Consider the following 25,807-nt stretch of genomic DNA (forward strand, 5'->3'; position numbering starts at 1 on the left):
AAGGTCTTGTTGCTCAACCCATTCCCAATAAAGTTGCTTCACTACATCTTTTCAGTACAAGGGTAGATCTTGGTTTTCCCATAGGCCTAAAGCTCTACATCTGACACGAGTTTCCTAACATTTCGGATCCACCCTACCTTTTTGCATGTATCCAGCTGGATGACCTCTGATAGGGCTTCTGCATAGGGCAGAAGCTCCAGGGTCCTCCTAATGCGAGCCCAGAAAAGCAGCAGGCGGAGCCTCGCTATATCGCCAATAAGGTGCCAGCTCATATCGAGCATTAAAGGAGTGAGCGGGGTACTCTCGGGAAACATCACAAGGATACTGAGGAATTTATGCTCTGATATGCAGAGCAGAAGCTATAGGTCTGCTGCGTGAGGAGCAACGTTTTCTGTTCCTTTCTCAAAGCCCCCGTGACCTGCTTGTTGCCCAATAGCAGCATGGTTAGGTGGGGCTTGAATGTCATTTTATCCGAGAAAGGAATACCTAAATAATCGAAGGTACTGACTCTTTCCAGAGGTGTCCCACCTAGCCTTGGGTTGCCTTAATACAACCTATGGGGGTTAAAGGCCATGAATTTGTTTTTTGTGGTGTTAATTACCAAATCTCTAGTGTCACAGAAAAGATGGAATCTGTGACATAAAAGCGGAAGCCCTGCCTGTGTCTTTGACACCAACAGGGTATTGTCTGCGAACACAAGGGTTGGTACCTTGGACCCCCACAAGGTTGGTGCGTCGGCAGGTTCTTGTTGCAAAAAGCTAACCACTCCGTTCATATACAAAGAGAACAAGGTGGGTGCCAAAATACAACTTTGGGGGACTCCCCTGATAACTGGAATGCTCTTGGTGATGTGGGCGTAGTTACCTTCGTACAATCGGGCTACCAAGCTGAGGATAGATGCAGAATGCCCATACCTTTGAGTATTTGCCAAAGTTTAACCTGGGGACTAAATCGAAGGCAGTCTTCAAAACAATAAAAGCTAAGTAAAGGCTGCCCTTGCCAATCACTACAACTTCCAATAAAGAAGCAGGAGGCAGAATACCTGGTTGATTGTCCCCGTCTTTTCTCTAAAGCCAGCTTGATATTGGGATAAAATTGCATTGTCATCTGCCCATGACTGAATCTTCTGCCAGAGAGCTCTACAAAAAACCTTTTGGAGGGCATCTATCAGGCTAATGGGCCTATAATTGGAGAGCTCCTCTCTGTCTCCTTTTTCATATATTGGAACCACCTCTGCCCCCTTCCTTGACTCTGGGAGTGGGGCTCCTCTGGCTACAGCGCTTGACAGAAGTAAAATATAGCGGGCCCAACTTTTGATGTCTAATAAAAATAGATCCCCGGGATACCATTGGGCCCTGCTGCTTTTGATTGTATTATTCGGCCTATAGGGGCCTTGATCTCTCCCAAAGTGAAAAATTCATAATTCGAGGGTAGGCTAAAGGAGGCAACCACCTCCGTTGGAGGCGTGTCCCCACAGTCTGTATAAAGCTTTTAAAAGTGATCAAACCAAGCCTGGCCTGTGATGTGGTTGGGGGGAGATTTGGGCCCCTGATTTTTTTGCCCCAAGTGACAAAAGACCAAAAAGATTTGGAATCTTTCTCAGCGCATGTTTCCTTCAGTTGCTGCCATCGGGATTCATCCCACGCCCTTCTCGCCTGGTACAGAGCTAACTTGCAGCGCTTCCTAGAGGCTTTGATTAGGGCACTCTTTGGCTTTAATTGTTAAGGCTAGATTTTAGCTCTCCCTTCTACAGTCCCTTGTGTACCACGAAGTTCCCCCTGATAGAGTGTTGGGTCTTCGGTCTGTTCTCGCGAATATGAAGTAAGAACTGAGTCGATCAAAGATACGTGAGTGGGCGGTGACTACTTCAACCACTCCACCAGTACTTACAGCCAGGGACTGGAGCTTGAGGGTGCCCGCTGCCAGATCATGCTGCATGCCCTTAATCTTGTTTTCATGCAAAACCATCTTCTGCCATTTTAGTGTTCGCCTGTAGTTGGAAAGATTTGTTTTCTCCTAATCAGCGCACAATTTGAAAAGGAACAAACTGAAGAGCAAAGGGAAGGGAATTAAAAGACTGCAGGTACAACAAGGCCTCCGCTAATTTTCAAACGCTTCAGGCTCTGATAAATGGAACTAGAAATGTTTTGGAAAGGGCTCTGTAATATGTGCAAAGAAAGTAAAGTGGAGCAAACTCTGGGGGGAAGACTCCTCACAGCGACAAATTAACACATTAGCTTAATTAAATTGGCCCAGTGAGAAACTTAATAGGATTATGCCACAATGGGGGTAGATTGCAAATTGTCATATTCCCTAATGGAAATTTTGACTGCTTCAAGTACCTCTCTAGCAATCTATTCCTGGTTGTGAACGCATTCTTAACTCAAGATATATAAGGCTTGGATATGTAGGGACGGAAAAAAGCTTGGGTCTCCCCAGTTCAGTGCATTCCTGTTTGATATATGACTACCAAGTAATAGCTAAGCCTCCGTCACAAACAAGACAATCGAAGATCACCTTCCTCTTCGAGCCTGCTTGTTGGTTCTTCCTGATGACACACCAGAGGGCCATAGGCACTAGTTTAATAAGGTCTTAAACCTGACGCCAAGCTCCTGATGGACAATACAAGAGGCTCATGATGGAGTACGCCAAGAAGGTGGCGCAGGGTCCTATTCTCTTCTATCTGAAAAGGAAAGATGTTAGAATAGCCCCATATGCCAGCTCCGTAAGTGAAGATAGGGAGACATTTGCTCCTAAAAACTTCCAGCAAGGGAGCCATAGGTTTACTATCAATTTGCAAGGCTAAACTATAAATAAAACTAGTAGCACTGGAAAACCACTGAGCTGTTTTTTCTTTTCTTACCGGGGCCCCAGTTTCCCTTGGCATCAACAACCACCCCAGATATGAAAACTCCTGGGTGAAAACAACCTGATGACCTTGGAGGTAGACAGTTCTTTGTTTTATGGATTTGGGCCTGCAAACCGTAAGTGTACTGTGAGAAAGTGGCTCTATATATACTGGACAATAATGAAGTACAGTGTGTATAGAGTCCACAGACCCAAAAGGTATAGCAGAGGTTAAAGGCAGGACTGACCTTACTCTCAAAAGGTCGAGCAGTAAGGCAGTACAAGAGGGCAGTGCAAAGCAAAGCATTTGTTGTACACACTCATTCACCAAAGGATTTCACACACTCAAAGACTGAACTCCAGGCCAATGCTTTTTATATCCAAAGATATGGTTGTTTTATTTTTAGAACCAACAGGCATAAAAATTTACTTTGTGCTAGATATGAGAACTCTCATGTAATTACTTTCCAAGGAAGCAATAACGCTGGTGAACACAATAGGTACAGGAGTTGCTGAAGGCAACTCAAGTCTAGACGCACTTTAGTATTGAGCTTAATGGATTGTTACCTTAAAAGTACAGTTGATTACAGTACAGATTACTTTAGTAGTTCCAGGACTAGATCCTAGATTCAGTCCTGGGGTCTAAGCTGAAACCAGATTAGCAAAAACGTTTTAGTTGCTGTGGTGAATTTTCATGAATATAAAGCTGTTTTAAAAGTCCACACTTAGAAACTTTTCAATGACAATCTGGCAATGTTATTCAATGGGAGAAAATTCAGATTGTAGGTAAAGTATGATCGCGTTACTTTTGTAATTCAGTACTGGGCTTCTAGGGCCAGCACCGGGGTCTGAACTTAAAACAGGTAGGTAATTGCGTTTCAGTATTTCGTATGATTTTTAAAGAATATTTCAAGTTTTCAAAAGTAGACACTTAGAAGAAATTTCATAGAAAAGCAGACAAGCGTAGTGCTAAAGACCTTTTCCCATGCACCACTGTGAATGAACTGCTTGATAAACAACTCTGAAGCTCATCATGCAATTTACTTCTCGTTAGGCATTCAACGCTTTGTGCAGCAACGCCGATATTGTGCAGCCTCTTGAGGATTTTGTCACTGGAGATGGAGTTCAGGTAGATGAGCTTCAGAGTTGTTTATCAAGCAGTTCATTCACAGTGGTGCATGGGAAAAGGTCTTTAGCACTACGCTCGCACATGCATGAACATTCCTAGATTGGCGTCTCAGTTTACACTGGTGGCAAGTTGTCCTGGTTTTCTTATCCATTTTCCACATGTCCGCACAGTTCCATCACTCAATCTTCGATCTTTGATCTGATTAATCAGTATGACTTGGTTCTTCGTGATACACACTTACAATGTACAGATTCCCCCGCAAGTTTCTTGTTTTGATTATTATTGCATAGTCAAATACATAACTATTCGTTTTATGTTTTAGGAAACCGCCCCTGACGAAGGGAAATTTAATTCCCGAAATGCATTGGGCTCCGGATTCTATGAAACTAACAATCACATGACTATTTTACTCTTGTGTATTTATATGATTTCTGGCATTATTGGAAACATGTTTATGTCATAATGTCAAGCTACACAAATGTATAAATTTATATGGACATATATTTAGTGAGAATACATGTATGTTTACTAATATGTACTACATATGCATAAACAATGATGTAATTGTTTGACTTACGTAAATTGTTTTTTGAAACAAAAGTAAAAAGCAAATACAGTAAAGTAGATTTGATCAATTTTTGTTATTTACCAAGTGGAATATAGTTTTCCAGGGTACAGTGCACACTGCTTGCAGGCCGGTGCCTGCATTCTTTCATTGATTTTTGACTGTGTTAGCCATCACAAGCATCTAGTGTAGCACCCCACACAGAGCAAACTGTGTAATTGGTAAAACTTATCTGAATATAGGAATATAAGCGAGTGCACCTCATTTCTTCACACATTTCTAGTTCACACAGGGATGTGTGCCATGTCGAGTCTTGGTTTAGTTCTGTACTTAGGCACTCAGCCTGCAAAGGCAGTGTGTGGGTGCCAGGGTACAGGGCCCCTGAGGGTGGCACAATAAGTGCTGCAGCCCTGAGGGGTCTTCTCTGGTCACCATGCCCTGGGTACCTAGGGTGCCATTTACTAGGGGCTGAGAGGTGGCCAGAGATGCCAATTGGGTTTTTAGTTTCTGCACAGTTTTAGGGAAGGAACACAGGCCCTGGGTATATGGTTGGCAGGAACCCAAGGCACACTCAGTCAAAGCACATCAGCAGTTCAGAAAAAAGTGGGGGCATACCAAGGCAAGAAAGATGGCACTTTCTCACATGTACGTTTTGGAGCGATTGGTGTATAGGCCCAAAGACCCTATAAAGCTCACAAATTTCTGGAAGAGTGGGTTTAGACTCATTTGGACAACCATTAGGACAGCATCATCTGCTTAGAGTAACACAGGTACTTTTTTCCTGCCCACCACTAGATCGTCCGCCGCATAGGCTGACAGAATTTTCTCAAGACCATTGATGTACAGCAGGAAGAGTATAGGGGACATTACACGTCCCTGGCGAACGCCCTTCCCCAGTGGAAAGTTGGAGATGTGCTCGCATCAGGGCCCTACATAAGACGCTTATAAGTCGAAATGTAGTGGACTCAGAAATCAAACTGACCACTCAGTATGTCCCACAGCTTAGACCTCTAACACACTGTCGAAGGCAATAGACAGGTCCATGAAGGCCAGGCAGATGGAGCCCTGCTTAGCAATGGTTGAGTTGCTAATAAACAGGTGAAGATTGAGATATTGCTTCACCATGCCCAGCCCCTCATGGAACCCTTATTGAACCTTTGCCAGTGTGTTAGACTCAGCGACCTAAAACAGCAAACAGTCCAATACAATCCTATCAGTAATTTTGACAGCATAGTCCAACAAGGATATTGGGCAATAACAGCTGGGGGACTGCAGGTCACTTTTTTTTGTTAAAATAGGGACTGAGATGGCAGTATGTCATGAATCTGGAAGGCCACATTGAGTAAAGGCATTGAGATAATTACAGAGGAATGGCCCCACAGTTCTGAGGCGTATTTATACAAGTCCATAGGGACCCCATCCGGACCTGGGGACTTATTTGATGGAACTGTAAATCACAACACTGTATATCTTAGATAATGACATTGCAAGCAAATCAATTGTTTACCCTTATCAGACTTCATGAAACATATTGATTTGATAGCAAATTTCCTTAGCTTGCAAAAGAATGAGTCCGCATTTCTCACTGAATATGTTATGTTGATTTGTATAGTGCACTTATCACTCAAGAGGGTATCCAGGCACTTCGGCAAGGTATATAGGTGTGTGGTCCCAAGCTGCTTATACGAAGAGCCAGGTCTTAAGCTTCTTGCAGAACTCAAGAAGGGTGGAGGGGGCTCTGATGTGTTGATGGAGGTTGTTCCATTTCTTGGATGCAGTGTAGGAGAATGAGCGGTTACAGTTTCACTTTTGTGGATGTGGGTCACGAGTGAGGCAGAGCATAGGTGTCTGGCGGGTTGGTGAAAGTTTAGGCAGTTGTTCAAGTATTCTGATCTCTTGTTGTGTAGGGCTTTGTATGTATATATGAGAAGTTTGACTTGGCCGCACTTGTGAATGAGAAGCCAGTGAAGCTTTCTGTGGTGCAATGTGATGTGGTAGGTCAAGTATGAGTCTTGTGGCTCCGTTCTGGAGTCTGTGTAGGAGTTGTTTGGAGAATCCAGCGTCCAGTGTGTTACAGTAGTCCAGCCTGCTGGTGACGTGTGCTTATGTGATGGTCCATCTGGTGTTCTGAGGCAACCATTTTAAGATCTTTCGCCACATGAGTAGGATGTGGAAGCAGTTGATATGAGCTGTCATATTGACTTGTCATCTAGGATGATCACTAGAATATGGGTTACTTGAAACTTAGCACAAACCAGAGTGCCAATTATTGATACTGTTATAGCAAGCTTCTTTTTAGGTAAACAACTGTAGCTTTGTTTAGACACCAGAGAACCTCACAGAATGTTTTGAAAAGAGTGCATCATTCAAAGAAAAGGCTGCTATCTTTAGCCAGCAGATGCCAGCAGGGACTCCTTAAGAGATGGTTAAAGATTCGCTGCTCCATGCTCCATCAAACATGCTGTCCTGGACTTCATTAATAGAATGCACCACTGGATGCCAAGAGAGAGACTTTGACAAAATTAATTTATCAGTGGAAAATCTAAATTTTTCATTGGGCTGGGTAGGCAATAAAATCCCTGATATTTAAATCAAAAGCCACAACGTGCAAAATGACATACTTTAACAAAACAAAATTGAGTAATTGAATGGGATTTGGCTGGAAAGAAGAGAACACTTTAGAAGAGATCATATTTTGCCCCATGGACTAGATATTCTCAGTCATTGGAGTGGTTTAATGTCTTAATCTGCAAACAAGCATCAAGACCAACAACAGAGAACATGGTTAGAAAGGCCCTAGCATGAACACATATTAGGTTTCTGCGGAAGAGAAGATGTTGATGTAACAAAGTGAAAGATTCTAACTACATCATAATATACACACATTATCATGTACCAAGATATGAACCACCAACTTGAGCCAATAAAAACATGTTCAGAGCCCCTCTCAAATAAATATCCTTGACTTGTGTCTGTGCAGAGTAGTTTTCCTTGATAGCCTTGAGGAAAGACCAGCAAGGTTATGCTGGGAATCAAAGACATGCTTTATTAAAGTACTGGAAAGAGGCGGCTCTGATTACTCTTGTGCAGCTCACACTTTAGCTCTGTGTTTTCTTTTGATCAGTCCTGGACTCTGCATGGGCATTTGAGGGTGCAATAAGCATTTGTGCATGTCTACTCAGGGTGGCAGCTGCAGACATAATGCTATTGCAAGGATCCTGCTCATGCACAGAACTGTGCACAGAGACCTAGGACATCAGTGAATTGTGGTGTACCAGAAACTCACCTCAGTACCTAGAAAAGACCCCAACCAGCTAGCATCAGTGTCACATTAGCTCTTCGTCCTGTAGCAAAGTAACCAATGATTAGACAACCTAGAACATGCGACTTAGGACCAAACTCAGGAATGGTGGGAAGTGTGAACACTCTTTTGTTTACCTCTCATACCAGTCCACAACAGGACTAAATATGAGACACAGTAAGGTTAAAACATTTATTTTAACGACGTGATCTCGGATGCAGTATCTTAGCCAACATAAGCAGACATATGATTAGAAATAATATGGTCAGCATTGTTACAATTCCATAAAATTCAAAAGGAGAAATCATATTACAATGATGGTGAAAACAGGCCTTATAGCGCCTAGTTTTAACACCCTCCCTATATAGGAACTAGGTTTATAAAACTAAAGAAGGTCTCTTAGGCTTGTTTGGGGACCCCATTACCTTTCCGCTCAGTAAGAGTAAATCACATCAGGAACAGCAAGTAGCTCTCTGCATCCCTGCAAACGGAAAATCTTCCAAGTGTGTGAAATCGTGGCAAGTGTGCAATAATAAAGACGCCAGAATCTCAGTTGGCTCACAGCTGCCAAATTGTTATGTCTAAAAGCGTTACTCGAACATGTCGAACAACATCTACCCTGTTATGATAACCTTGACGGCTTCAGCACTCACTGTGCAGACTAGGGCCCCGATGTAAGTCTAGAGATGTCGAAAACAAACCTTTTCTCATGTGTAGACCTTCACAAAGCCTAACTTACAAAACAGCTATATGCAGGGTTGTGTGCAAAAGCGGGAAAAGGTAAAATGGCGTTTAAACTTCTAATAAGCCATGCTAACATAACATGCATTCAAAGCAGGCCTTAGGCCACACTACAATGCTGACCAGTTGTTGCCATGCTGAGCTTAAATTAATTTTTGAAAATATTAGTTCTCATTTGTGTTTTTTATGACTGGCCTCCTCATAAATCAGTCCTTCCAAAAACTTTGTTATTCCAGGTTTTTACTTTAAATCGTTCTCTACAATCCTGGGTAGGGGTCTCCAACGAGTAGCCATGGAGCTGCTGGTAACTCATCAGCACCTACAAAGTAGCTTTGAAGGTGAAGCCAAGCCCAGTATCTATTCAGAGTCTGTTTATATTTACGAAGAACGAACTGCTTAGCTCAAGACCCTTAGACTGATAGCCAGCCAAACCAATGGCAGGGCCTCATGATAACACTCAGACACCCACTTTGTTGGTCTACGGGGTCAGGCACATGGCCATCTGTATCCATTCTCAATCTAACTAAAGCACATGGAGATTGGCCATTGTGTATCCCCTGTGTGTGAACAATGGACCATAAAAGAAGAGTGGCTGCAGTAGCCTGAGCAGTAACCAGTGCTGATTCTCTTAAGTTTGGGACCTGAGTGAAAATGTATTAGTTGGCGTCCTGTCCAGCCCAAGAGCTGAGGAGCACAGGTTATGGATGCAGAGCACTGAAAATTGAGAGCCTCTTCTAATTTCACTTGTGTGTGTCTGACATTTTGACTCGCCCTATACACAGTCACTTCTTGGAAGCTATGCCTTCAACCAAGGACCTTGAAGTCTAAATCTAAATCATAAAGGTTTTATCTCTAGCTCAGTTGTTTCCGTTCATGACACAATAGTGCCAATATCATAATAATAAGTATCCTTGGCTATTTTGACTTTCTTGGTCTTGTTGTGGCATACAGGCAACCATCATTGACTTACTAAGAGCATGATTGACCTACATTCAGCCATCCCTGATATAATGGTGGCACCCCTTGTTTAATAATCACCATGACTAATATATGGTGGCCATCCTACCGCCACAGTCATTTTCCCTTTTATTGCATACTCTCTCCAGTGAGGTATGCTGGGTGTTGAAGTCCAAATTATTCCCCTTGTTGGGGTCCGTTAATGTGCCAGAATTATTCAGCCTTAACACTCTTTTCACAGCTCTCCGGTGGGCCCCAGGCATCAGACACAGCTTCCAAACTCACAATTCTCGAGCGCTGCTACCAGGCTGGAACAATGACAGCCAAGCAATCCCATATTAGTTAATACAGCCGGGTGGTGCATCCTCCTCGGCTGAAGCCGCCGCGTGATAAACATTTCCAAAGATGCCTCTGAACATAAGGACGCGACTCCGCTCGAGATGTTTACCAAACTTTTAATTAAGATATATATATATATCTTCATTCATCAAGTACTTGGAGCGTTTTTCATTGTAGTTGTAGTATATATTTTGAAGTGCCATTGGGAGCTTCTGCTCAAATACATGGGCTCTAAAAAGTTGGCATGCTTTAGGGAATCTATTCACAGTTGCCTGAAAATTGCTTACCTTTCAATTAGTTTGGTTGTTAAATGTAAGTGTGTCATAGCTTCCTTAATCTGGGAGTCTGCAGTTCTTAATAAAGGAGTAGTCTTTGTGCATGAAATTGAATATGGCCACCAACCCTGTGAACAAGTTACAAGTTTCTTTTGAAATAACATCTAATTGGAAATCCTAATGAAGTAATTGGAGCAAGACTTTGAAGAGATTTTTCGCTCCGTTCATATTAAACATGTCTGCCTAAAGACAACATTTGACATGCTCTGATTCGTAGAGATGTTTGATATTTAATGTACGCACATTATATCAGATGCAAAGTGCTTGGGTTTGGCTGACCATTGTTAGCCAAGTGCACTTGGCTTGTTGAGATCATGCCCACAAGGTTCCTACACATCGACCAACCACTCACTGGTGTTGTGTTGTAAAATTCAATCGGAAACGTGACCGCCAAGAATTCAGTGTGCATGATTGTGAACAGGTACAAGGTTTACGAAATACAGTTCCTGCGACTTTTGAAGAAACTAAGGGCCAGATGCACCACCATTCCGGTTTGTGGGTCCCAAATTGAAATTTTGTGACTTGCAATTTGCAACTCGCAAAACCGAATGTACTAATGTGTGTCAGACACATTTAGCGAATCCCAATGGGGTTGAAAATGACTTGCCTCATCGATATTCATGAGGCAGGTCTCAATTTGCAACCCATTGGGAATGGGCTACAATTACAGGGATGGTGGCCTGCTGGGTATAGCAGGCCATCATGTTTGTGTTTGCTTTATAAATAAAGCAACATTTGTTTTTTAAATGCAGTCTGTTTTCTTTAAAGGAAAACAGGATATGTTTAAAAGAAAGAAATGAAAAGTTTTCTTTTAATTTTTTCAGGGCAGACAGTGGTCCATGGGACCATTGCCTATTCTTAAAAATTATTTTCGCTGCAAACACAAAGGGTAAGGGGTCTCCCGGGGACCCCTTCCCGTTTGTGACTGGCTTACCACCTACTTGAAGTAGGTGGTATACTGTGATTGTTTTGCGACCGCAAATGTGATTGCAAAACAATCATACACCCCACTGCGACTTGCTTATAGGAAGGGATGCCCTTCGCGCACACCTTCCTAATAGCGACACACAAACCCTATTTTGTGAGTCTATAATAGGTTATCAATTCTCAAAATAGGGGTTGTAATTGCTACAATCCTTTTTAGCGTTCTCAAGCTGCCTGATTTTCTTTTTTCGACTGCTAAAAATGGTTGTACATCTTGCCCTAGAGGTATGTTTGGAAATTAATGGGTGGGACAGTACAAATTGTACCTCCGAATCATTAAATTAGATAGGACCCCTCCTACCCCACCCAGAGGTACTAAGCTGTGATCCGTTGCTTAATGTGTGGACGTGGCACTAGAGAGCTTATAAATGTTTGCTTGATGTGTGGACGTGGCACTAGAGAGCTTATAACGGTTTGCTTGAATTGAAGATGGGGGGCCTGTCTGAACCACTACAGACATATGCAGGGCTTATCCTTGCTTAGTCCTACACATATATACAAATACATATACAGGGCACATATGTTAACCTTTAGGCCAAGATCTATTGATAACATGTGCTAGTAACATTATGAGTTGAGAAGCTATGGGTGGAGGAACCAGTGACAGGTCAGTTTCTGATGCCATGTTTGGCAAACATTACTTATTTTAGTTGATGGCATAAATGTGTGAGCTTTCTGATGTAAAATCTACTTGGGAAGTGTATGTATTGCAAAATATTTCTTCCATATGCAACCAACATGTTCTGCATATACTGGGTCCTTTTCCATTAAGACTGTGAACATAAAAGATGGAGCTCATTAAATTGATTAAATTATTATAAATCTGCTCAAGGACCTGTGAGACTCTTGACCCTGTCATTAATATATCGGATTGTAAATCAATAATTCCCATCGAGGGTGTGTGCTGTACATGACCTCTCATATTTTTTTATTCCCTTCATTCAGATGCCCAAAATGTTTTGAGTCGTCGTCACTCTGTACAGAACATCTTGCTTCAGGTGCAGCCTTGTTTAGGACCAAGTGTTGTCAAAGAGCAGCCTCCAACTCCAGCTCCCCCTTCATCATCATCATCATCATCTGTTGTGCTGGAGAACGTCCCAGAAACCATGAATCGTGAAATGTTGACCATGCTGGTAGAAAACACTAGTGGCTTGGATGGAAAGGACTTCAAATTGGAACATATTTCTGAACGGAACGTGGCTGTCGTTACTTTTCGAACCAGTGAGAGTAAGTTATGCTAACTGTGTTTCATTGCATGTTCATCATGTTCTTAAGAGGGGGAAAATGTAACTTCATGTTGTGATGCTGGGAAGCAGAGCAGGTACGGATGGCAACAATGGACAGCCCTAATTAGCTGTATGAAACGGAAAGACCTCATAACACTTAAAGGATCTGATTTGATCAGTAGTTGCCCAGATTCAAACAGGTTATACGTTTTGGTGGCCAAGTTCCTGAATGGTGAGTAAACTGTTTTTTTTCCCTTTTTCTTAAATCATTTAGGCTGACTGGCTCAAACAGAATTTTTCAGTAGATTGGTAGAATGCAAAGTACATGCTCATTTGTACAGAGTGCCTTTGGTTTACAAACAGTTGAATAAATGAATTCTGATGTGGTTTGTCAAAGCAGTTTTTTGCTCTTCCCATCTCCAGAAATCCAGATGCTAATTAAATAAGTAAAAGTGAGGGAACTTCTATTGCTCGGGAGAAGCCTTGCTGCGGTGTTCTTTGCTTGGAGGAGGAATCCTGCGGCTTCGACCCCTTGGACTCCGGACCCGGTGCTGGTTTTACCTGTGAGGAAGCTGCTGACTTCCCTGGTGTGGGGGGGAGAAGGGCATTTAGCGTGCTGAACGTTGCAGGGACTCCATCTACCAGGAGTCCCTGCTCGACCTGAATCACCTGGTACGCGTTCGCCGCTCAGCCCCGACCCCAGGATACTGCACACTCTATTTAGTCTGATTTGGTACCCGCTGCGCGGGAGCGTTCCGGGAGAAGCCCGGGAAAAGGGCGGGCCGTCTACGGCTGTCCAAGGCCGGACAAGACTGGGCTGGGCCACCACCTTAAGATCTATTATTAAGCCTGGTAAGACTTTGTTTTTACAAGTCTTTGGAGTCTGGGACTATTTCTAACTGTTTTTTTTTCCTTTTATTTTTTATACGAGAAACACATTACAATACACATTGCAGAGTTGGTTTTTAAACCCAAAAAGCATTACTAAAAAATAACATTGCACATCCATGTAAATAATCTAATGATAGGCACTTGTGTAGCGGTTTACAAAATAGAAATCAATATCGGCAAGGGAATAATAAGCAATAGTCATAAGAGAAAGAAAACAAATCAGTCAGTACCCCATAGCACAGTGAATCTTTAGCCAACCCATTCAGACACTGGTGCCCAGATTATGATTGCTAATTGCCGGCTCCTCCCCCCTTTACAAGAAAAGGCAGAGAATTCTAACCTATGGAGGGCTAACAGTCTTGCTCGCCATTGTGCGAACGTTGGGGCTTCCACAGATAACCACTGAGATGTAATACACAGACGTGCCTGAGACATAGCAATACATAGAAAAGCTGATTTATAAAAGGAGTGAGTACCAGCTGAGCTATTACCCCCGTCGACCCCGAATATCACTAGTGCTGGAGTCAATAAACAACTTATCTTGAGTGCGGAGTTGATAAAATGCTCGATGTCGTCAAAAAACCCTACTAGTACTGGACAAGCAAAAGACAAATTCTAACTGAGTGTGCCATATAGACGCAATAAACCCGAGCTATTCCTCTATTCCCCTGATTCTAATGGCACACCATGCGGGGAAAGGGAGGAAGCTAACATCTAGCATCACGGGGGAAGCATCGCTGGCACTCTAGATGGGTTCATTAAAAGAGCGGCGGTTGTGCTAGAACAGGAGATAGCCCTCACTGGGAAGCAGCTATCCCTGGAACTGATAGGCAATAAGCGGTCCTCCTTGGGCGAATTAGGAAATGCAGTCACACCTGACCAAGCTCACAACAACAGGCCGAGTGCTATTAGTCATAACTCCACAGGCACAGGCTTAGAGGGAGATCAACCTATCATTACTGTGACCATCTCGGCTGACACTACATCCTCTGATGGAACATCTTCGGCAGATTTTTACCCTATAGCCCTAGGAAACTGGAATCCCCAGACCATGGACAGACCCAAAAATACGATTACATCTATATCGCACACACAAAAGGGGAAAAGAAAGAGGGTGGGAACCGTCAATTAGGCAGTAAACCAAAGGTATCGAAAATAACGAGAAATTCTTCAAAGCCAACTTTAATTAAAGCTAACACCTTACCTAAAACTGCCGTAGGATGTCCCTTTCCCCCGAGCACCCCCTTAAGTAGTTCTAGCTTCCAGGCTCCTTTACAATCACAAGACACAGTCGTAGACCTGGATACTGCATGCACATTCTCTCAAGCAGAGCAGCTACTTAGGTCATTTGTGCTCCCGCTTATTGAGAGGTTAAAAATATTAGATGATAAACTGGATAAGATGCAGAAGGCAATTGTAGAAAATTCCCATACGCTAGCAAGCCCAGCACCCTGCCCGAGTGATAAAGGTACTTCAATAAGGAAACAGATTAATATACCTCCCCCCAAAAGCCCATTGCCCTCGTCAAAGGCATCTGATGAACCAAGGCCAACGAAAAGCAAGGAGGTTGAGAAGAAAGGAGACCATGTAACACTGTCTGTTGGGGGGGTTAAGAACAAAAATAATGATCAGAAAACCCCATTACCAAATGTACCACCAACACATCATCAGGATGTGAGAAACCTAGTCGAATTCACTAAATCCCCGATCACCCACCCTGTTATTGATCTACCCCCCAGGCATCCCCACTAGTAGTAATATTAGGAAACGTACCACCCCTCATGGAAGGAGATAGGGAACACTACTACCAGTTAAGGAATAAGGTGGCCCATTGGTTATCGCAAAATACTGCAGAAGGCAATAACCTCGGCCACAGTATTATAATGGCCCGAAGAGTGTCTTGGGTGGGCAGGTCAAATAAATCGAAACTGGGCGACTGCATCGTGATCAACTTTAATAGCCCGACATTGGTGGAGAGGATACTAAGGGCAGTCGAGCTTGGTTGGAGGCCCAGGGGATCTGGCATAGACATATTATCACTGGGCTTCTTCTATGATACCCCTTACCAAATAAGAAAAGATAACTGGAATGGATGGCAACAGGTGAGGGCACCATAGCATAGAACACATCGGTGCTGGGGATTATTGGAGGGGAGATCAGCAACTATTCCACACTGGGCAAGACAGGGGATGCATGCTTTCCCTCAAGGGCCAAACAGATTTGCACCACTCTCAGGTCTTAATGAATGTGACTGACTGGCTGGTAATTTGGACTCAGTCGAGGAAGTGCCTAGTAGAAATGCTGATACCCCAAGCATTACGCCAGACCCTGTTGCATCGACTAATATATCAGTAAACCTGTTAAGTACTGGAAATCTCCAAGTCACATCTGAAGCTGGGGGGGGGGGGGAAACTGGTGAGAGAGTCGATATGTGCAAATGCGGGGGTAAATAGGGAAAAAAATCGCTCCCTTAACCGCTCTTATCCCACCCCGATAGTTGATCCGCTCTCATTGCAAGCCCCCCCTCAGGATTGTCTCATGGAATATCTGGGGGCTGAAAAGTAAAGTTTCTAATCCTGTTTGGGGGGATTTTATCCAGAACTATGATGTATTTTGCATCCAAGAAACTTGGCTCGCGAATGAAATACATTTGGACGGCTTTAAAACCTACCATATCCCTGCGGAAAGCTCTGCCCATGGTAGACATAAAGGAGGCATCTGTATTTATATCTCCAACCTGATGAGGGTACGTAGAATTAAAAGGATTGGGTACTCTCCATATTTTCAAATAGTATCTATTATACTACCCTCGGGCATGGAATTAATGGTAGTCAACTTCTACAATAACATTAAAAAACCTGACTTCGCAGTAGAGCTGAGTAAGCTAGGTGAAGGCATAAACCACTTAAATACTGCAAAAGGAAAAAACGCAATTTTGATCTGGGGTGGGGACTTTAATACTAATACATGCAACCTGAATACCTGCAGACCTCGGGACGATGCTAGGGAAGGAAGGGATGATATGAAGCATTTCGTACATACAGCTGGAGGGGAAATATTAAATGATATTTTCTTCCAGGGGATCCTCATCAATAGTCATAAGCATTAGAATATTCCCGCCCATGCGCGGGACCCCGGAAACACTATATTATATGTGCCCCACATATATATACATATATATATATATATATGTATATATGTATATATGTATATGTATATATATATATGTATATATATATATATGTATATATATATATGTTCAATGCCTGTTCCCAGGTAGGAAAAAGCGCGACACAACTCCGAGGGTGAAGACAAGCTGCTTTATTGATTTTCGTTTTGCGCGTGGTGCTAAGTAGTTCCTGAAACGCTCAGGCATACGCGTTTCAAGCCTCCAATGGCTCTCATCAGTGCCGGTTTCACGAACTCCACGCTCGCTCTGGGGGTCAGATGGCTTACAGGTGGTGGATAGACCGCACCCAGGATGGCATCATCGAGCTCCTCCTCCAATATGGGATGTACTCGCCCCTCACACTCCTCCTGTTGAGCAGATGCATGCTGGAAGGCGTAGTCCTCAAGTGTGCCTGTGCAGTGACAGTACACTCCTAACATCAGGTGATGTCCCAATTGTCTGGTTAAGGGCCACACTCCAGCTCAGGTGCCCCGCAGGATGAAACAAAGCCTCTTTTCAACCTCTTGATCAGGCGATCGTTATATATATATATATATATATATATATATATATATGCAATAGCAGCCAAATAACATCAGAACTGAAATATGCTGTGAAGAATTTCCACCATACATGAATAATAAGCATTAGAAACATGAGAAACAACACCAAAGATTGTTTAGAAACTGTTTTAATGCTCAGAAAGCAGTAGAAATTCTCATAACTCACTGGAAGCATAGGAAGCTCCCAGGCTGCCTTTGAAACACACAGTCTAAAAAGACTGAAAAGCTAACCTGTAGCTGAATAGCAATAAACGGACACCCCTGACCCCCTGTATCCCATCATGCCCCAGGGGTGACAGTTAGGTCAGTTGCTCTTTTCGGAGACTGAAAACAAACCCAGTAACAAATAGGTTAACAATATCTCCTTATTAAAGAGTATCCTTTGCCCGGGGAGGCGGGAGGGTTGCTTATGACTTTGATGAGGATACCCCTGGAAGAGAACTAGGATTACAGGTAAGTAACTAATCCTTCTCTTCCAGGGGATCCTCATCAATAGTCACAAGCATTAGAATAGAATAGCGAGCCTCTCCTCTTTCCTGCGGGCAAAGGAATGATAAGACAGTGATCTCATCAACAAGTCTGAGTAGGCTGTAGACTACCCAAACAGATTCCTCAAGGAGGCCTGCCCTACTTGAGTATCGGCCCTGGAATCAGATTCGAGACAGTCATGCCTCGTAAAGGTATGAACCGATTTCCAGGTTGCAGCCTTGCATATTTCTGACATTGGAATGTCATGCAAGAAAGCTACTGTAGCGGCTTTCCCTCTAGTGGAATACGCTTTGGGTGACCCCAACAAAGGCTTGCCTGCAAGCTGATAGGCCAATTTAATGCAAGAGACAATCCATCTGGAGATGGACCTCTTGGCCGCTGGAAAACCTGTCCGCATTGAACCATAGTTCACAAACAGTAGATCCGTTTTCCTAATCCCTTTAGTCATTTCCAAATAGAACTTGAGCACTCTCTTAAGATCTAAGGCGTGAAGTGACCGCTCGGCTGGGGTCGTAGGATTTGGAAAAAAAGAAGGGAGAGAAATGGACTGATTTATATGAAAATCAGAAATGACTTTAGGCAAGAAAGATGGATGAGCCCTTAGGACTACTCTATTGTGATGGAAAACAGTATATGGTTCTTTCGCACAGAGCGCTTGTATCTCGCTTACTCTGCGCGCAGAGGTAATCGCCACCAAAAAGGCCGCCTTCCAAGAGAGATGTTGCAAGGAGGCCTTGTGGATGGGCTCAAAAGGAGGTGACATTAACCTGGATAGAACCAGGTTTAATTCCCATGGAGGAGAAGGGTTTCGCACAGGGGGATACACTTTTTTCAACCCCTGGAGGAAGTCCTTAACCACTGGAACCTGAAAGAAAGAAATCGGATCAGGTTATTTTCTGTATGCTACTATTTTGGAAGCCTTTGGGCAGATAACGTTAGTCATACAAGACTCCCTTACTAAAAGAAAAGCGATGGAACGTAAGAAGACTAATGTCTGGTTTGATTCTAAATGCACGAAAGCGTATACCCACCTAAAAGGGGCACTTAGCGCCAAACCCAGGGACTACAGCCTAATTAGGGCTTGCCGAAAGACCTATAATCTAGCCCGGAATAACAGGAAAAAAGAAATAAAAGACCTGGCCTGGCAAAACCTACTTAAGGCATCGCAGCTGAGAGATTGTAAATTGTTCTGGCAGGCAGTAAATGCACCATATCTTACCAAGCCAGATAATGCAGGAATTGAAGTCGCCATAGACGAGAGCACTTGGATTGACTTCTTCTCCAAAGTTTACAAAAAAGAGGAAAGGGATGTGGCTAAATCCACAGGGGTAAACAATCTGGACAGACCAGAGCAGAATCATTTCCCCATTAAGGTTGAAATAGCATATGATGAAGTCCTGACTGCAATAAATAATAGCAAAGGAAGTAAGGCCCCGGGCCCAGATGGGATACCAAACGATATTTTTAAGCTAACTACTGAACTCTGGGCCCCAATTTGTACACAAGTTTTAAGGGCCTGTTGCACTGAAGGATTTATTAAAACCTGGGCAGAGTCAGTTATAGTACCCATTAACAAGAAAGGGGAGAGAGAGTGTCCAGCTAACTATAGGCCCATATCCCTCCTGGATTCCCTTATGAAGATCGCCGGTAGGGTGGTCCTCGGTAAATTACAAATCTGGGAAAATGAAAATAACATCCTAAGCCCGGTCCAGTACGGCTTTAGGGAAGAGATGGGTACAGTAGAGCAGGTCCTTAATTTTGTGATGATTCAAGGGAAATATACCCAAGCTAAAAAAGGGTGTCTCTATGCAATATTCGTCGACCTCTCAGCCGCATTCGACTGAGTGGATCACAAAAAATTGTGGCAAACATTGGCTGAAATTAAGGTGGATCCCGCAATTCTACATTTCCTCCGACAGTTGTACACAGGTGCGACTGCCAAGGTGAGACATGGGACAAGAGGAGAATGTACTGGGTCGTTCCGCATAGAGAAGGGAGTCAGGCAGGGCTGCGTACTGGCCCCATTCCTCTTTTCCATATATACGAACGCTTTGGAGGAGGAATTGGTGGCCGCCGTAGTGGATTCACCTAGGTATGGGAAAAACCAGATGGTCTCCCTTCTCTATGCGGATGATGCCGTACTAATTGCTAGAACCAAGATAGGTGCTCAAAAGGTGTTAACAAAGTATGTAGAGTTCATGGAGACAAGGGGACTAAAAATAAACGCTAAAAAATCATTTGTGATGATGTGTGGGAAAGCAGGAACAAAATGTAAGGCTTTGAAAATTGACAGCCTCATTAGAACACACTAAAAGTTTCTCATACTTGGGGGTGCTAATTGATGGCTTTGGCTCCTGGTGTGCGGCCGTTAAGAACAGAACTCTTCTGTTTAAACGTTCCATTGCCGCAGTAATGAACTTTGCCACCAAATTAGGGAAAAGACCCCCAGAAATTCTTTTAAATATATATAAAGCAAAATGCAGAAGCATAGCTCTTTACGGGGCAGGAATATGGGGCTTCCAAAACACTTCACTATCCAGATAGCGGAAAATGTTTTTTTAAGATATTTGTTAGCACTCCCCCAGGGTACTGCAGTTTTTAATTGTCATTCTGAACTAGGAATGGATTTTATTTCTGATCTCATAAAAGTACAACCAATCCTACTCTGGCAGAGAGTCTGGACTGAAGACGCATTGTCCTTTAGTAGAGAAATCTTAAAGGATGTTATGGTATTGGACAACGCCTAACATATTCCATGGCTTGAGTATGTCAGGAAGACATTTATTGATCTGCATAGGCCAGAACTATATAATAATCCCGAATTATTAGGTGGTCTGAGTAGGAAAGAACTTAAAGGCCTGTGCATGAACCACTATGAAACGTTAAGGTGTTCGGTTGAACTTACCAAACAAACTGTCAGTAAACACCAGCTGACTCTGGTGTGTTACACTATTCAACCGTACCTATCATTGTGTATTGTGGGCTTTGAACGTTTTATCTTAACTAGATTTAGGTTTGATTTATTTCATTACTTGATAACTTGTCCTACAAAAAACAATTGGTCCAGGAGTCTGGGGACATGCCCTTGCGATAATTTATCGCCACAATCCACGTTCCATGTTATCTTATTCTGTAAATATTATGAGAAGGAACGTAAGACATGGATTAGGCAATATTTGAAAAAGGGTTCCTGGCGGCAATGTAGACCAGCCTATCTAAGTTTACTGCAATTGGAGAATGGCAAATGCATCATGATAATGATTGGTTTTTTAAAGAGTATCCTGAGGAAAAGAAATGTGATGGCTGCTAACTATATTATGTAAATGCTATGGTTCGATAATGCACTAATTGAATCTTTTCTTAATGTTTTAAACTTAGGACCTATTTATTTATTATGAAATACTGTATGTATATCTATTGTTGCTTTTATGATTTTTATCTGCTGTTAAAATCGAATAAAGCTAAACTTGAAATTTGAAACTTGAGTTAGTAATTGAAACTAAAATCAAATGGCCTAATTTTGTAGTAGATCCCAGGTTATAAGCTTGGGGTATTACTTAGAGATGCTGAAAAATGGATTAAGGCAATGAATCCCGTATTCTAAGAATGTAAAACACATGAATTAACAAGTGTTTTTTCTATGCCTGCACGAACGCCTGTGTAAGTCTTTTAGTCTATAGCATGTCATAGAATTTATAGGTGTCTTCCGTGGATTTACCAGCTATGGTAGGGGATTAGTTAATCCTCTTTCATATGAAGGGGTGTTACTTTTTTGGGAGAGTGTTATGCAGTCATTGTATTTGTAAATCTAAACTGGGTTAAGAAAGTGAGATGTATGTAGATGATAATAGTAACTTCATAACAAAGGCTACTGATAACTGCCTAGTTGATGCTTTGTTGGACATTGAAAAGGGGAAAAACAGTATTATAGCAATGGCCGTCATTTTGTTTACTGCGATAGGTGCGATGGGCTTTATGCAGACGTGCACCCATAGTGCCAGGGCGAAGAGTCACGGCATCACTTCACGACTCCTCGAATGCACAAAGAGCATCAAGGTCGAAGAACTACCACCCGATGTGTGCACTGAGTTCCTCAATATATACTTTGAAAGTTCGAAGCATGGTGGTGGAAGGGTGGCAGGTGTGCAATCTTTACCTGAGGAAGATTCAGCGATAGTTACGTTTTTTGATCAAAAAGGTAAGACCAGTCTCTATATGGTTTTAGTGCACTGGTGTATGGCTTAGTGGAGTTATTCCAAAATCATAATTTTATTCCTCTGGATTAAATGTGCAACCTCTAGGGTTGAGATGCATTGCTACACAACTGATCTATATTATGCAGCGAGAATATGCTATGATATGCTTCAGATGTAAAGTTCTTATGCTAGTATCAGAGTGTGCAAGGCGGTAGAATTCTAAAAACACCCTTCATTGAAGTCCCTTAATATTCCTTATAAAGATCGGTTGTTCATTGGGACACCATGTGCAAGAAATCATAAGATTGACAGCTAGTGGGTGAGTGGAGGACTAATCATCATCTCCGTTGTCTGGAATAGGATTTCACTGTTCTGGCAAAACTCCTTCCGTTCCCTGATCTGTCTGGCATGGCTTACTCCTGTGTTTCTGGCTGGTATCAATCAGTGTAAAATTTGGGCTTAACTAGTTTGAGTTCAGTATGCATTTTGATCTTGGAGTTCAAATAGGACTGACCTGGGATTTCTACCTGCCTGAAAACCTGCAAAAGCAGGTCAAAATCATTAGATGCACTTCATCAGGACTAGAGGAAGTTTTAAACACAGCTAGACTTTGGTTGACCCAGGCTTCTTTTTTTGCCTGTGCTTTCAAAGTGGGATAAGTACCGTCACACTTGAGCCAGTAACTGATGTTTTATTTGAACACAACTGCACTCCAATTTAGAGTATACTTTTACTGGGAACAAAACCATTGCAGATGGTCTCCTGCCAATAAGGCTTGAGATACGTTTTGGATTACTGGAGAATCTTTGCTTCTGTGACTGATCAGATGAAGGGAATCTGAGCTGCTCATTGTGGAGGGCAGATTGCCCCTTACTGCTGAGCTGACTTTTGCAAGCCCCAGCTCATTATACAGTGATGCGTTCTGATCAATGGAAGCCAGAAGGTCCTTTCTGCTGAGGTTGTCACATTAAAAGAAACATTTCCAATTAAAATACAATGGTCATGAAGCTGCAGAGATTCTTTGCTGTGTTGAGGTTGCACTGTCCTGACCTTTTCTGTACCTGCGTTGGTGTATCTTCCCTTATTTGCCTTCTTCAGGTTTGATGGCGTGATGCATCCATTCCAGCTAAGCCCCAGGGTCACAGGCTCAAAACTTGGTGGGTTCACCCTGCCTTTCATTAAACCTAGGTCAAAATAATGAGTACCATTGATTTGGGAAAAAATGCATGTTGTCTGACAGTGGTGCTGAGAGACTGCTTTGGAGATAATATTGTGCTCTAAAAATACAAGTTAAGTTCTAGACCCCTGTAATTGAGTTTGTCCTGTTTTATGTGTGCTGTTGTCCTGATTCTGGAGCCCTAGGAAAAACAAGAGGATTTGGGGCAGATGGTGAGCCTATCAAAGCCTGGAAGTGGGAATTGATTGAATGTCATTTGTGTTCTTTATGCCGATGTGCTGACTTGATGGACTGAAGTCTTGTTTTGCTTTATATTTGTGACTTGCACTGAAAATCAGAGGATAAGTCTCACTTCTTCACAGAGTCGGCAGAAATCTGGGAGTGACATGAATGTTGGAACAATTTGGGGGCTTGTAGGTTGCGAACTGGGAAGCCTAGGACAAAGTTCTCTAGACACGACAGGACTAGGAGAAGGGAGTCCCGTTGAACGGTGCAATCACAAGGTGTAATAGAAAACCCTCACAACCATTAGCCTAAGACAATGGCACTCTCATGGGTGATAGAGTGCACTTCTCAGAGAAAGCAAAGATGATCCTGGGCTGCAGGATAATGATGTTCATCAAACATCAAACACACCACACCACACCATACCCCCCCCCCCGTCGAACCCAGTAGAGGACTCCAGAAAAATGCTTCCGCTGGAGAAGGAGAAAGTGTCCGGTGGAATCCGAAGGTGGATTCTAGGTGAGGAGTACCTGCAAGCAGAGGGGGCAGAGTCTATTTCACTCAGGAGTGACCTGAGACTTGGAAGACTAATACCCACCTCTGTCGAGAGTTGACGGTGACCTTGATACTGCAGCTGTGAGGGCCAGGCGACGCAGCGGAAGACTAGGAGCCGTGCACTGGCTGTCCTACGTCGGATGTCGAGAGTTGAGGGGTTGGTGTCTTTCGGGAGGACCAACAAGCCTTTGCGACTGCAAAAAACGTGGAGAGTGAAAAAGGTGTAGTGTCGGGACCAGCAAGGTCCAGGGGACTCACCACAAGCAGGGCAGTCTGGGCAGACGCCAAGCAATCAGGGGAGCCCAAAAGAATCAAAGATGACAGGACCCACAGTTCGGAGGCACGGAAGACGTAAGAGGACCTTGAGCAGCTCACCAAAAGATGCAGACCACGGTGCAAACGATGCAGTGTGGATTAAGATTTCGGTCACTGGAGATGTTTGAGTTTGGGGCTACTTGGAGCCCGAAGATCTTGGTGGAAGGAAGCCAACAAGCCTTTGCAACGGCAAGTTGATGCGGTGCACAGGGATTCGGTTGCTGCAGCTCCTACGAGGGATACTGGCCTTAAACCTGGTGAGAAAGCAGGGCAGGCCTCAAGGGATGAGAAGAACCACCACCTGTGTTGCTGAACCTCTCGGAGTCTGTGGGAGCTCAGGATCAGCAGACTGGTCAGCTTAGTTGCAGTTCCTGCTGATGCAGGGAAGTTACTTCTTCACTCCAAGGGAGATTCCTTCGGGTGTCTTGGATGCCCACAGGCCTTGGGAGGTTCCTGTAATATACACAGGCACAGACTATGCAGCAGACTAGAAGGGAGACTAAATCAAGCCCAAACAAAGTCCAGCCAAGTCCAGAGTGCCCAGACGGTAGAAGTTGAAGTGGTGTCTGAATTGAACCGTGTCCCACGACGAATCCAGGGACCTACACCCAGGTAACCCCTTAAGTACCCTAAGGAACGGGTTGGGACTTTTCTGGGGATCCTCCCAGGGGAGGTGGTCACACCTCCCTGTGACAGGATTCCTATTGTTCTGCCTTCCCCTGCTCGAGCTTGGCTCAGCCGCAGGAGGGCAGAATCATGTCTCTGGTCGGCAGCAGTCATGTTGTTGTGTCCGAGTCTAGAAGACTAGAACCAAGAGCACTGAGAGCCTAACAGAGGCCCTTTCCAGTGTTTGGAGTCATACCTCCCACACTGTATACTGTATGGGTGGTATGATTCCAACTTGTTTTATACCAAACATAATAGAATTAGTTGCAGCCAATTTCGAGATGGTCATCGTGTAATTGCGTGTTGTCCCTCTATATGGTATATGGCTGTCTCACTTACAAAAGTGTATCCAGACTCCAAAGTGGCTCCTAAGGCCTCCTTAACTCCTGATGGTGGCGTGTACCGCAACTGCAGAAAAGAAAAAAATACTTTTGTTATTTAACCCTCACACACCCTATTGGTGTCATGCTTCATCATGGGGTTCATCCAGACTCCTAAAGGTCTGGGTGGGCTCAACCGTATTTCAGGGCGCTCTTAGGAGATGTAGACCAGGGGGACTTCATGATAAAAATAATACTACAACTCCATGTATCTCTTTATTATTGGTGATGTAGTGGATGTTAAAACGATAATAAAAAGTGGGTCTTTTTTGGAGGGTTATGGTCCTAAGACCTTATAAAACAACCTACATGTTTCAGCCCAAAGGTTGGGTGGGCAAAAATGGTCCTGGGCTTTCGTCAGGGCACAATAGAGTTCCCTCCCTGGTATGGATCAAAACAAACTATGCTGACCTATGTATAGGTTTTGAAGGTGCAGAAAGCTGCAACCTTTGGGACAAAAGTGGCAGTAAAAACAATCACAACGAGGAGAATACTTATCTCCCTTCTTCTGTAACGAAAACTTTCACCCAATTAGAGGGGGATATGCGTATCACAGGGTCGCGATAGGGTGGCCTTGTAGTCAAACGTACTCCAAAGGTCCTGCCCAGTGGTACACCTATTTGGTACCTCTGATCCCCTGCGAGGGCTGCAAGAGGTTCCTCAGACCCCTCCCAGTCCTCCCCGCCCTCTATAGCCTGTGGAACAGGTGGAACATACGGTGGTGGGTAGACAAAGGGAAAGAAATTCCCGAACGGCG

The 25,807-nt window shown here is 43.5% G+C and overlaps 1 protein-coding gene across 1 annotated transcript in view; it reads left to right on the forward strand.

Annotated features, from left to right (window-relative positions):
* LOC147732881 (protein mono-ADP-ribosyltransferase PARP14-like) overlaps nucleotides 1-25,807 on the forward strand; it is a 1,341,877-nt gene that overhangs the window by 132,119 nt on the left and 1,183,951 nt on the right. Inside the window, exons 5-6 of the mRNA XM_086957426.1 lie at nucleotides 12,144-12,425; nucleotides 21,498-21,734. Of these exons, the coding sequence (XP_086813552.1) occupies nucleotides 12,144-12,425; nucleotides 21,498-21,734 (519 nt within the window). The remainder of the gene's footprint in view (nucleotides 1-12,143; nucleotides 12,426-21,497; nucleotides 21,735-25,807) is intronic.

Source organism: Lissotriton vulgaris, chromosome 2_1, assembly GCF_964263255.1.
Source record: "Lissotriton vulgaris chromosome 2_1, aLisVul1.2, whole genome shotgun sequence".
NCBI lineage: Eukaryota > Metazoa > Chordata > Amphibia > Caudata > Salamandridae > Lissotriton > Lissotriton vulgaris.